At 38.5% G+C, this 14058-nt stretch overlaps 1 protein-coding gene across 2 annotated transcripts; it reads right to left on the bottom strand.

Moving 5' to 3' along the window:
* Positions 1-637: 637 nt before the first annotated feature.
* Positions 638-9073, bottom strand: snx6 (sorting nexin 6). Of its 2 annotated transcripts, XM_007578139.2 has the most exons (14): positions 8972-9073; positions 8771-8821; positions 7036-7140; positions 6831-6941; positions 6589-6710; positions 5840-5963; positions 5591-5686; positions 5389-5494; positions 4793-4868; positions 3985-4024; positions 2938-3024; positions 2694-2853; positions 2521-2606; positions 638-2287 (listed from the first exon to the last, which is right to left on the bottom strand). In XM_007578139.2, the coding sequence occupies exons 1-14, from the start codon at positions 8975-8977 to the stop codon at positions 2234-2236; spliced, it is 1224 nt and encodes a 407-aa protein (XP_007578201.1). In that variant the 5' UTR covers positions 8978-9073; the 3' UTR covers positions 638-2233. The 2 variants fall into 2 exon arrangements, with proteins under 2 accessions (XP_007578201.1, XP_016519599.1); XM_016664113.1 differs by lacking the exons at positions 8771-8821; positions 8972-9073 and adding an exon at positions 8700-8768.
* Between the last annotated feature and the right edge of the window lie 4985 nt (positions 9074-14058).

Here is a 14058-nt window from a genome sequence, read left to right as displayed (position 1 = left end):
TTACCGAATGACGCTTTATGACAACAAATATTCATGAAGACTTATTGTTCATGACAGGTGTTATGTCATGTTTATGACAGTGTCATGACAGTCTTATTCAACCCCCTTCAAATAAAGTGTTACTGTTATTCATGATCAAGAAACTTTCTTTGAACTGCAGCATGCTCAGCTGTGATTTCCTCCATCTCTTGTTGCTATGCAATGTCGGCTGCACACATACGTGAGGGAGGATAACACAAGGCAATGACTTAAGGAACATCCATTTCTATAGCAACCTTAAGTAAATTCAGATGATCTCTTCTGCAGCTTCAATGTGCTATAAAGAAATTAAGTTAGCCAATCATGTGTGGTAGAACATTTAAGACTTTTGTTGTATTATGCTTTCAAACTAAAAAAGCTCTTTGTGCTAAATTAGTCTCTTTATGATCAGTTTATCACTTTAGCAAAAAAACTGAAGCCATAATGTTTAAAAACAGCATTCATATCACAATCTAGGTTTGCAAACTACCTGGCCATGTTTTGTAGGTGAAAAAAATTACACATTTGTTTACATACATCACAAACTAGATTGGAAGATTTCACTACCAAACAGTCAGGTATTATGTGTCTTTAGAAAATCATATAAACCCAGCACTTGTAAGAAAAGTGTCCATAAAGTTTTATTGAATCTCAGGATGACCAGGGTGGATTACAGACCTGCTGAAGATTAAACAAATAAAATAATGTGAATTTCAAAATCATTCATTTAAATCTTTTCTGTTTCATCACACCTCCATTTTTAATTGTACGTTTTTAATCGGTAATGGAAGCTTTGGTCACATAAGAGTGAAAAAACATTCATATACAGTAAAGTCGAAAAAAAACAAAAAAAAAACAGAAACATATCTTATGTAGTTTTCTCTCATTTTTTTTTTGAAAAATAAAGTTAAACTGAACGACTGACATTAAGGCAAAAAGACTGAAGCTCCACCATCGACTGGAATGGAAAACAAACCGAAGCAACAGACGATTAGCATTCATTGGTTAATACAAACAAGTACAAGTAAATTTTTGTAGTTTTTTTTTTCCTTTTAAATGACACTTAAACTAGAACAGGAACCAAGAGCCGGCTTCCACCTGCACACACCAGCAGTAACACGTTAAAACAGATCCAGACATACAAGCGTCACCAAAACAACAGAGGAGGAAGATGTAGACGGGGACATGATGGGTAACAAGCAAACTTATTGTCTGTAAAATAATACAAAAACAGAAACATTTCAGGGTTTAAGTAGTTTCGTCTTTTTGCTGATTTGCTTCCCAATAATTTTGTAAATGGATAAACCGTCCCGGCGTAACACACACATTTATCAACCGAGATATGTGTCGTCAGTAAGGAGAAAAATCTGGCAGAAGTGGAAGAAAAGTGAGAAGCTAAAAATAGTTCATATTTGTGTTCCTATAATGATGTTTGCTGTATTAGTTGATATGTTTTCTTATCAATTATTGTTTTGATTCACTTAACAAAATACTTCCGTGTGCCATCTTTAGACACTGTTGGGTTAGTAAGTTGATGGTTATTTGACAAACTGGAGGCATTTAGTACAGACCAACATGCTGCTTTCACTATCAACCTTCGAGTGGCGTTCATGTAACTTTATATACTGCATCAGGTTGTTTTATAGTGTGGATAATTATGGAACACATCAGCGAATCATATTTGTCATCTCATTGCATTTATCTGTAGATTATATGGTGAATTTATTTCATGTAGAGTATTTAAAAGAGTTCTTCGAACGGTGCTTAAACTCAGCACAACTACTAATACATGTCCAACTACAGCTGAGAGCTGAACTACATCCAGACTGCAGAGCCCAGATGGACCGGATTTGTTCTCTGGGTGATGATAAAGACTTTCAAATGATGGATGTTCAGGAGAAATCAAGTAAATACCTAAAGTGATAGACTAGACTGAAAGCACGCTAAAAGTGTTGCAGGGCTTGCATTCGGCCAAGAGGACCAGTGCCGGTGCTGAGGTTCTGATGATGAACCAGAAGGACAAGCATGGGTGGCTTTAGGAATAGTGAGTAGAGTGGTGAAGACTGTGTTTGGTTACTGATGAAGAAAACAGACTTCGTGTCATTTTTGACCCCCAGCTGTCTCTCTGGTCCACATGTCTCAGTGTTTTGTCCATTCTTACAGGCTCCGTCCTAACAGTGGGCGTGTCCAGCTGGCTGCAGGCAGGACAGGACGGTTAAGTGTTACCTTTCAGGACGCCCACACAGCTCTGCAGTAGCTGCAGGTTACCCTAGAGACAAGCAGACAAGTAGTCCATAAAAAACACAATTCAGTCTGTTGTGGCAGTGACAAAGGAAGGAAATAAAAATATCTGTCTCATCTAACCATAAAACTTTACTCCACAAAACATCAGGGTTTTTCCCTTAGGGAACCCAAAACTGGACCAATAATGACCCTAACTCTAACCCATAGACTCTCCTCCACACTCTTTGTTGGAAGTTGACCACAGAGTGACGTCGGTACCTTGGCATGTTTGAGCTCCAGCTCTGCCAGCTCCACCAGGTTCTTCCTGAAAGCTGCCACTCTTCTCGTCTTGAAATCTATCAGCTCTACGTTCAGAAGGAGACGCATTGTCAGAGTTTCTAACAAGATAATTGACAATAATTCCAATAATTCGCACTAAAGCAGTGACTGACCTTGCTTGGCAGACTCAGAGATCTTCTCAAACTTGTGGCAGCAAAGCTGCTGGTTTGTCTCTGCCTGTAAAACATCTCTGTTTTTAGCTCGCGCTTTATCCAGAGCTTTATTAGCGTTCTCATAGTCCACCAGGCCCCGGCTCCTCCGGTACAGCAGGTCCTGTCCAGAGTGGCACATGGAAAATCAATACTTTCACTCAGCTGGCTCATTATTGGTGATTCATCTGTCAGTATGTGTTCAGACCTTAGCAGCCTGTGACTCCCTCAGGTAATATTTGAGCAGGTCAGCCAGCTTCAGGTCTTCATCTGCTGCAACTCGAGCCTCAATTTTCTTTAAGGCAAAAACCAAAACAGAAACAATCAGTTTCAGGAAAAAGACTTTGAGGTAAAGGTCCCGTTCACAGCAGCGCTTATTACTATTACATATTCTGGGTTTAACTATTCTTAAAGTTCTAAGTAGCATTGAAAAATTCATTCCCAGTAATGTTTCAGTGATTACCTTTACTATTATTCTACATCCAAGTTATAAAAGTACATTTTTTTGTTATTTGCTTGTCACATCAAAAACACACACGAGGCGAGTGTTGTGTAATGATCTTAGATATGTAGAGCTTAAAAGATTCAGATGTTTCACAGGAGTAAAGCTACAAAAATTTCATTGCTGAAATTTCATAGGCCTGTCACAATAACACATTTTCCCAAAGCTTGTTGCCATAAACGATAATATTGTTGTTTTGAGACAACTTTCAACTAATATGATAGTAACGATGGAAGAATAATGCAAGAACACAGTCTCAAAGATTAATAAACTTTAAATTTTGATGGACATTTAAACATTAGAACTGGAAGACATTTTAAATATCCAAAATATATAAACTAAACAACAGAAACAACAAATAAAATGAATTCTGAAGTCTCTGTAGACAAAATTGTCTTTCAAAAAAGGAATAATTGAAACCAAAGCACCAGACTGAAGACCAGTTTTGGTAAAAAGAGAAAGAAAAGAGAAAAACGATGAATCAAGTAAATGAGTTTTCTTTAGTTTATCATGCAATTAATTGATTTATTATTTATTATGACAGGCCTATTGCTACATGCCACTGCCATGCTGATGACACCCAGCTCTATCCGTCATTCCCACCCAACAACCACATGGCCTCAGGACGAATCACCTCCAACTAAACCTTTATCAAACTGAACTTCTTGTCAACTGTAATCAAGCCTACAAGTGGCCATGTTAACGCCTCATTTAACCAGGATCAGAAATGAGAGGAAATGAAGACACACTTACTCTAGTTTTCTCAAATAGCTCTGATACCTTCAGGAAAAACCTTAAGGAAAGAAAAACAGAGGGACATTATGCTGGTTACATTCTGACGCCCCCAGAATATAAATGTGAAGAAGGTACGTCAGGATATGATTTCATTGTGGAATTAGAAAATTCATCTTCCATTTTCCATCCAGATGCACATTTTTCTCTAGCAACAGAAAATGTTGAAAAATCAACTGGGTGTGGATGGTTGTGTATGTGATTTCATTAAAACAGCTCAAGTTAAAGGAATAAAACATAACTGAACAAACGCCTCTGCAGTAGGCGTCATGTTTAACTGCAAGAAGGCGTGTCATCAAAAACGTTCATCTTAATTGATATATGAATTATTATGATGATTAATCAGATAAAAATTTTGGCACATTCTACACATTTATCCACGCAAGTCTTTTGTATACAATACTAGAAATACATTAAAAGATGCAAAATTCCTTCTTTAGATAAGAAAAACATTTTATTGCCTGAAATGCGTTAATGCAGCATTCCTGTAGTAAATCAGATCCAGGTGGAGTTAAAACCACGCCACCTCAGGAGTTTTGGCTAAAACACATTTGCAGACAGAGGTGTTTTTATCTTAAATGCAAAATGTAAATTTTTTTTTTGTAAAATTTTGACTTAATTACTGCTCTAAGTATGTTCTATGGGGGCTTTCACCAAATTGCCTTTTTTGATTAATCAATTACTAAATCTGTTGACGATTATTTCAACAATTGATTAATCAGGATTAATCCACTTAATTGTTTGAGCCCTGAAATAGCTTTGTCCATACTTGCAGAGGTCTGTGGAGTCCTGTGTTCCTAATGTGTACAGAGAGGAGGCGATTCTGTTCATGTCATCAGCAGCATCTAAACGGGCAGAGATACTCATCAGACAGCGATCACAGCACAAACACACTGACAGCATTTCAACCTGCTCTCCCTGCCAGGAAAACATCATCAACAAAACACTAATAGATGTTTTTTGGTTTTCTAGGTGGATGTTTCCACCATGGAGCTTACAGTTTCTTAACTGCAGCTGGTACTAGCGCCTAGTCATTATAAAGGTCACATTCATTTACTGTTTGATCCTCCTTCAGTTTTATTCTGCGATTTTGTTAAGGTTGTTAGTGCCTGGACAATTTAACTACACAAATAATATTTATGTCAATATTCCTTTAAAATAGATGCCATAAAATAACCACCTGAGTTTCAGTTTAATTCAATGTTTTCAAGGCTAGGAACAAACAAGAACTGGTGGAAAAACACATTAACACATTTCAAGGAGTCAGCAGAACCAAGGTGAGGTCAAAAGAGTAATATGGAAACGTGAAGCAATCATCTAGAAAACTTCTAAATGACTAAATGATTTTGCATGGCTCGAGCTTACTTTTATGTGAGCGGATCATTCTGTCACATTTGGCCGAAGCGTCTTTGACTCTGTTGTGATATTCTAGTAGAAATGTCTTTTCATGCTCAAAGAAATCATCGACGTCCTGAAAGACAAGCAGGAGACGACACGCTTCCATAAAAAGCCAAACATGAGAGCATGAGAGGCAGCTAAGAGGAGTGAACTCTACTTCTGGTTTTACCTTGACTCCAGCCACTAGAACACCATCAGCCGACTTCACAACGTTCTTAAAGAAATCCTCCAGTTTCTCCTTCTTGTTCTTTCCTCGTACACTCAGCTGTCAGGGACAACATGGTGGTGATCACACACACTGCATCGCCATGGATTTCCTCAGCTATTCCTGACTTGTCCCATTACTGCTTATAAATCAACTCTGAAATATTAGTACCTATTAAGAGTATTCACTGTACAAGCTGTGCCTGACACTCACATCCTGGTTGTACTCCAAGAAGACGTGGAAATTGAGGTCCTTCCTGAGGATGGGATGAGCAGCCACACGACAGAGGAAGACCTCATGCATGGCAACGGTCTTCTTAAAGATAGCCAGGTACTCTCTGGATGAAAACACACCAGTCAGGTACATGTTTTAAAGGGCAGTATTATGTATTTTCCAGGCACACTGTGCCATTTCATAATCACAATCAAGCCACCATGTTATATTCCATTGTTATAAAAATGTATATATCAAATACAACTTAAAAGACTTTGAGATTGGGTCTCTGTCTCTTTAAGAAGCGCCTGTTCTTTCTGAAACTCCACCTTCAGGAAGTCATCAAACATGGCTGCTTTATTAACCCTTTAACAATGTTTATACCAGCGTTGTCCTGAGAAGTAGCTCATATAATCACCGTAGCAGATACACAGTTCCACCAGGTGTTTGCTCATTTCTGCTGGCTAGTCTGAAGGAGCTGAGAGACAGGTGTGACTGGGGAGGGCTGCTCTGTGGGGCGGAAGCTGAGAAGCTTGGAAACTGCATGTCTGAGGGGTTTTAGCTGAATGCAATCATGCATGAGAAAACATGCATGATTTCTCAATCATGCACGAAAGAATAAAGGCGACACTCCAGGTATGTTTTTATGGGAATAACATTATAACATTATGCCAAGTTCAGAAAAGTTGATTTTACATAACACTGCCCCTTTAGTACGTGCGAATATGCAGAGAAGGTGTGTGACTTACGCCTCCAGCTCTTGCTTCATCTTGGTGAACTCCTCCTTGGTCATGGATCCTTCTCCTTCCCCCAGTTTCTGCAGCTTCTCTCTGGATGCATCAAAGTCAGGTCTGGGGGGGGCTGGAGGGATCTGCCAAACACAAGACAAGACACTGATAAATAGCTCTATTTGCTACAATCAGTTAAACTGGATGTTTAAACACTATTTGAACAAAGTCAGCGCATCCGTTTGAATGTGTGTGGTTCTTACGATGTATCCTGCATAGTCTTCATTTTCAACAAATGAGTCGTGTAGCCAGATGAACTCTTCATGTTGTCGGACCACAGAGAACTCGTTCTGTTTGAAGTTGGGGAGCGTACTCTGTGGAAACATGGAGCGCATGACTTATCCTGACACAATCAAGCAGCCACTGCAGGGGAGTGAGGGTGAGGGAATAAAATGATGTGCGTCTCACCTTGGTGTGGACGGTAAACTTCACCTTGTCCCTCTCACTGAGCGCGTCAGAAATGTCCACCTGTAGCGTGGCGTCCATCTCCAGATCCACATTTACCGCTCGCGGCTGCAGGACGACACAAAGCATACAAAACCACGACTGTCGGGTCAACCTGAAGGCTGAGAGGTACAGAGCCCTGAGATCCACCTGCATCAAACTGGGAGTTTGTGGCTACAACCCACATGCCATCTTTTACTGTTGATATTTCTTGATTAAAATATGAAAAAACAAATTGCAAACACTTTTTGGTGAACATAAACTAAAAAGAACAGTATTAGCCATTTCATCAAGTTTAACATCCTGACAAAAAATTTTGCTGGACGATAAATTGTCCCAGAAGTTATTGCAATAAATGATAATATTTTTGAGTTTATATTAGTTTTGAGACCATTTTGAAGTAAAGTATTGACAATGGCACAATAATGCAAATACCCCCTGTCAAAGACCAATAAACTTTAATTTTGTAAAGAAAACATCACACTGGAACTGGAAAACACATAAACTATCCAAAGTAGAACATGACACCAAAACACAAGTACACACTACTTACAACTAGTCTCTAAATAAAATTTTCCTTCAGAAACTATTAATCATAAGAATTGAAATGATCAATCTTAATTTTATTATGCGATTAATTGCTTACTGCGACAGACTTAATCAGGATGAAAGAAAAGAACAAAATTCAATTTGACTGGTTCACAAACACACTTCTCTTATTTCACCTTGAAAAACATGGATAAAACAATAAATTGTCAGGTTTTGTCACCATTACACATTTCCAGTTCTTAAAACTTATGTCAAATTAGCTTCTGTTAGATTCTGAAACAGTGCATCGAATGGTGACATTTATGTTTGAGCTGTACATGGTCCCTTTTTAAATAAGGTTGATTGGCAAAGATAACATATTAAGCAACATGCTATTTTTATTTATTCACGTCTTTTTTGTTGTTGTTTTTGACTTGATGCTGATTGTGTAATCAATATACCATTTTTTTAAATGACTCAAAATGCTTGAAGTCTCAACTAAAGAGTCAGGGTCAAGAGCCTCTTACATTTTTATTTTGTGGGTCAGAAGTTGGAACTTCTGCTTTAAGAAAAGCTAAGATAGGGGCCAAATCCCACGTCTATAGATATACTTCACTGGAAAATGAATCCGTTCCCACAGTAGGTAAAGTGTCTGGTGCACATTTTCCACTGTGCTGGATAATGATGTTTAAAAGTAAACCAGTGACAACATACTAGGATCTTCTTTTAAGTAAAAACGAAAAAAAATACAGAAGAAACACAAAGAGGAGAGGTGTGTCAAGTCATGTGACAGCCTGATTGTGAACAGGATAGCACAAACCGATCATGTCAGTTCAAAATAAAAAAAAGAACCGAACACCCCAGCGAACTGTTAGCCATCTCTTTAGCTGTGTTAGCATGTAAAGCTAGAGGCCCATCAGCCACTGTCTTTATTTTGACTCTCGGCAGTGGTAACCAGTCTGACCACAACTGACAGACGGTAAACCAGTTAGCATGAAGCTAACATTAGCCTGGACGGCTAGCAAGGCTAAAATTTATTAATTAAAATTCAGTGGTTAAGCTGAGTTGAACAAGAACAACAAGTCTATCAAAGGGCATACTGGAACATATAGTTGGGCAGGCGAACAGATTCATTGGTACAAAGACAGACAGGCAGAAGGAGGGCACTCACTCCCCGGTCCTCCTCGGAGAGGAAGTCGGGTCCGTCGTCCAGCCCTTCCTGCTGCAGAGGCACAAACAAACACACAGTTATTTTAACCGCAGCTCGAGCTGAAAGGAATTACTGCAAGTGTATATCACGGTGCGGGCCACCACCAAGCTTAAAAAAACTACACAAAAACAAGAAAGAGGGCGAGGAAAAGAAGAAACTCACCATCATGGCTGCGAACGGCTGGTGACAGGAAGTGGACACAGTTGCCAAATCTCGTGAGAAGAAAAAAAAAAAATCATGGAAACGTTCGAAAACATAGGAGTCGGTATTTTTTTTTTAAAGAGGAACGGTGATCTCCTAAACACTATGAAACTAAAAACTGTATGATTTTTAATTTCATTATTTTAAGACTAAAGACAAGGATTGTTGAAGAAGTTTGGAGATTGTGACTTCATGAAGGCGCTGCCATCTGTTTCTTTAAACTATTTCGTAATAACCACCTTTGTTGTCGAACATTCAAAATATTTACACGTCTACAGGTCTACGTATTTTTACTCTCTTTATTGGGTTCCCAACTTTGGACAGCATGGGGTGGCTCTTATTTCTCACATATTAGTAAAAAAAAAACATACAAGTCGGATAAACTCGCTCTTGGAGAGGGACTCATTTTCCCTTTCATTTTTTCAGTCTTACTAGATGAATCTCACTCTCACTAAGAAAGGTATCTCCAAAAAAAAAAAAACTACCCTGTCCCAAGTTACGTAATACTATTTTTCAGACTGCGGTTAGTGTTGAGGAAAATAAATATTCTTAGTGTTTAATACAGTTAAATCTTACGACATGTAAAATAGTGGATTAAGCAAGAGTCCTTTAGATAACATCTTAGAGGGCCTGCAGAGAAGAATGTCTGTTATCAGGAAGGAACCACGTCATAAATGAACTGGCACAAAGGCCATGTCTCAGATGAGCAGGGAGCGAGGAGACATCTCAAGTCATCTCCCTCAGAGAGACACTAAAACTTAAGGACAAACAAATTAACAACACATAATTGTAATTTAATTAGTAGAATACCAGTTAGTTAAAATTAACATGACTTGAAGTAGTCTAATTTGTAGTTTTATAGTAACAACTACATGGAGTCCAAGATGATGCAGAAGTTCTGAACCACTTTGCGAACCAGGCTTCATGTCAATTTAAAATTACTGCACTGATCTGTATTTATAGGAATTCCCGGCAGAGAATAAAATAGGTTTAAGACAGGTTACCTTTTGGTTGAACTCTGGAGGAAGACTAGAGGCTTTGTTCCAACCAGGAGTTAGGAGTAACATCACATTTCAAACTGGCATAAGAAGAGCTTGTCTAAATGACCTTTGCTCTCCCTTGTCTAGATAGAAAAGCGCGGTAGCCCTGAAATTAAACAGGTCTCAGAAGGTAATAAAATTGCCCAAACTGAGTAATTTGAAACTGGGTCTAACCATACAAGAAGAACAACACGCCTTAATTGCATAAATTAAAAAAAAGGGAACACCCTTTTAAATAAAAGTAAGGGCCGCAGAGGAACAAATCAGATTTGCTTTTGCAACTCTTCAAAGATGTCTTTGCCCTTTTTTCTTTCTTTGTTTCTTTGTTTCTTTCTTTGTTTCTTTGTTTCTTTCTTTCTTTCTTTCTTTCTTTCTTTCTTTCTTCTTTTCTATTTGTCTCAGGTAAATGAATGTCTGTTTTAGTGTGTTTGAAATGTCTGTGTTGTCAATGTGATTTTATACTTTTAAATGTCAGTCAGAATAAACTCTGAAAATGTGTGACATGGAGCTCTGAATGTTAACTCTGTGTGGGTTTTATTTCCACGCATGGAATCAAAGAATCCGGGAGCACAAGAGAATATAACGAGCCAGAATATAACGAGCCAGAATCTAACGATTATTATTCTCTTAATATTAGGGACTTTGTTAAAATGGTGGTTTTTGAAGAGTTCTCTCATTGGTCTTTGGGAACCATACATTTGCAATGGATGTTGCCAGGTCTGTCCGGATCAGCCCATGGTTGTTTATTGAGCCACTTGTTCAAGCTATAAGCCAGGGGCCATGTTTACAAACCATAACAATAAGGGCTCAGAATACAACATATGCCTCTGTACCAAAAAGGAAACGCTTAACCTCATTTAGCAGTTGTTTTTAATGTTCATGAAAAGTTTAGTTCTTGTGTTATTTTTGTTTTTTCTTTACTTAGCTACATTTTTTGCTTCTCTTTATTTTGCAATATAAGAAGTCTTTTCGCAGTAAACCAAAATGATCCATCATGGTTTATTGGTTTTAAAGTGGACCCAATGCAGAGAAACAGAAGCAGCAAGTAGATGAAAGAAATTCTAATAAAAAATTATGAACAAAAACTTTCAAAAATCACAGGGAACTCAGAGACCTGAGTGAAGTTGGCCCCAAGCTTTCTTCAAACCAGACAAAATTGGTGTCAAGCGTTTGTGCAGCAAAAAATTTCGTTTGTGCCGTTATCATTTTAAAGATATTAAGAAATGTTTCCAGGTAATGAAAGGTCAACCACCCTCCACCCCCACTTTCTTGAAATCAGACAAAATTGGTGTCAATCAACTCGACTACATTTAAGCAGCAAAATAAAAAATGTTTGTGCTGCTTTGGCTTTTAAGATGTTAATGAAAGTTTAAAGGTCATTTTGATTTCGTAAAAGTGAGCAGGGGCTGGTTGACCTTTTGACTTTCAGTATCTTCAAAGCCAAAGCAGCACAAACAACACATTTTGCTGCACAAACATAGTCTACTTGATTGACACAAATTTTGTCTGATTTGAAGAAGACAGACAGACAGACAGACAGACAGACAGACAGACAGACAACAAAGTGATCCTGGGATGTAACGTGATACAACAGGAGGAACCACCAAGGAGTGAGAGCAGGAGATGTGTTTAAATACTGTGATGATGAAAACTGGAACAATAGACCTGGGCTGGTTAGCTAACTGGTTGCAGGTGTGAGGGGAGAGAGAGCAAATAAGGAAACTAAGAGAATAAATCTAAACATAGCAATGAATAACTAGAAACAAAGAATAATAAACTAGAATTACTAAGAATAACAGAACTAAGGTGAAACAGAAACAAGGCTGATTCAATCAATGAGAGTAAAGAATACAGAATAATAATAAAACTAGTATCTACAAATCAAACCCTGACATAATCACTTTTTTCATTGGTTCGAACAGGGTTGTTTTTGCTATTTAATTAATATGTGTTGTTGTTCTTTTATATTAGTTTTTCTCTTATTTCCAAGAAAGAAGCCACATACTTTGAAACTGTTTTTTTTTTGTTGTTGTTTTGAGAAATAATTTTTTTTCTCCAAGAAATTAATGAAACAAAATAAAGCATGAACACATCCACACCCAAAGGCAATAAAGAGTGGCAAATTAACCTAACAGTCGTGCTTTTGAACTGCAGGAGGAAGCCGGAGTACCCGGAGAGAACCCATGCATGCACGGGGAGAACATGCAAACTCAGAAAGGCCCCAGCTGAGGCTCAGAACAGCCGGGGCCTTACTGCGCCACCTTGGAGCCTCAATCATATTTATTTGTTAGCTTTTTTTTTTTTTCTGTTTTTTATCTTTATTTCTTTATTCATTCATTCAGATCTGGGTGGACCACAAGACTTTTATCTCTAGAGCTATTAATATCCATTAGGTTTTCTGTAGTTCTGACATTGCTTTCATCGCCTATAATGCCCTTTTTATCCTCCATTGTACTTCCGACCTTCGCACTAATGTCATGGGTGTAACAATACGTCTCATTCAGCTCTCTAGGACTTGTAATATTTGCTGTGGTTTCCATGTTTATTTATTCCCCTTCAAAACAGGCACTAAGTTTGTTCTTTGTGACGGTTTCATCTATTTGAGAGTTGGGATAGGTCAAAGTTTTTAGGTCCTTTCCAAGTTCTGTCATTGTTGGTGTATTTGTTGGTGTGGTCACCTTAAGCCCAACACTAAATTCATCATGTCTTTCTGTGTACTTCTCATAGATGTAGATAAACCCGTTATGGCAAATGTCAGGTGCACAATCTACATCTGAAATTGTTATCCGGTCATCCTCAGCCTTATACACCAGTTCTCCACACATCAGATATGTGTAAAAGTGGCCAAGCAGACAACTTGTAGACTGGTGGCAAATGACCGAGGACAGACGGTACAACAGTGTTCCAGTTTTTACAGGAATGTCAATAGTCAAACTGGGAATCACAGGAAGTCTTAGATCCTCCTGGCTGTCTGACCGTTTCAGATACAGGGCTATCACATCAGTGTGGTTGAGGAAGTATTTTCTCTTTAAGTTGGAGTAGCAGATGTCACAACATTTTGCATAGATCTCAGAAGCCCAACGGTGAAGGAGAGAAGTGGTACTGTCATATGGTAGAGGAACTGGCAGACGAACAATGGGACCGAGCTCCCAGATGTCCTGATAAGACTCCTGACATCCTTCACAAGCAGCAACTGTGTACACCACACAAAGTGAGTTAATGCCACATGGGTTAAGCCAGTTTAAAATAGTTAACAAAAAGTTTGTTAGGTCGTTGTGTTGTATCAAGTTTTCTGAATCTATAATTTCAATTACTTCCAACAGAACTTGGATAATTTCTTCTGGGGAAAAGTATTTTCCCGGCTGGTGCATGGCTGTATAGAAAAGGCTGGCACACAGTGGAGCTCCTGACAAAGCTCCAAAAATCTCTTCAGGACTCTGAGCCATAAACCTCCTGGTAATACTCAGGTTCAAAATACTCTGCAATGTGGCGTTTATCCAACAGTTATTGAAGTCGTTGGAAAACCTGCAGAAGTACATGGTTGGATCAAGAAGAGAATTTATTGGGCTTTCATCGTCGTCTGCTGTGTAGAAACAATCTGTGTCATCTTGTAATTCATCCACAGAGGAGACACTAAGTTCATCCAGTGTGAACATCAAATCTAGAAGAGAGTCTGGATAGGATTCATCACTGGATTGTTCATCCTCGCTGTCAGTTTCGCCCTCAGTGAGGTACTGAAGTAAATCGTCTTGAACTAAATAGTTAGTAAAATAATCAAGGATTTCTTCGAAACCCGTCAACATATTTTCTGTTTTTGTGGTTTCTTGCTCAACCACTAAGCCAGCTTCCACACCTGCACTCATCTTGAGACCAGGAACACTGAATGTGTCAAAAGCGACCTCCTCATCCTCTGAGAAAGTTTCCATTTCCAGGTTCATTTGGTTTTTGGGACCACTGGCAAAAGCACATTCATCTGTGGTCTGCATTACCAAAGCATTAGTAGAGGCT

Source organism: Poecilia formosa, unplaced genomic scaffold, assembly GCF_000485575.1.
Source record: "Poecilia formosa unplaced genomic scaffold, Poecilia_formosa-5.1.2 Scaffold468, whole genome shotgun sequence".
Classification (NCBI taxonomy): domain Eukaryota; kingdom Metazoa; phylum Chordata; class Actinopteri; order Cyprinodontiformes; family Poeciliidae; genus Poecilia; species Poecilia formosa.
Note: the sequence above shows the minus strand (reverse complement) of the source record. Positions and strands in the feature narration are given on the sequence as shown.

What these genes read in the sequence shown, in the direction of transcription:
- snx6 (XM_007578139.2), bottom strand. An exon ending in TCTTGGAGTACAACCAGGAT is followed by an intron (nt 5,687 to 5,839) that starts GTGAGTGTCAGG and finishes TGTCCCTGACAG; the next exon opens with CTGAGTGTACGAGGAAAGAA. An exon ending in GACTCCACAGACCTCTGCAA is followed by an intron (nt 4,025 to 4,792) that starts GTATGGACAAAG and finishes TCTTTCCTTAAG; the next exon opens with GTTTTTCCTGAAGGTATCAG.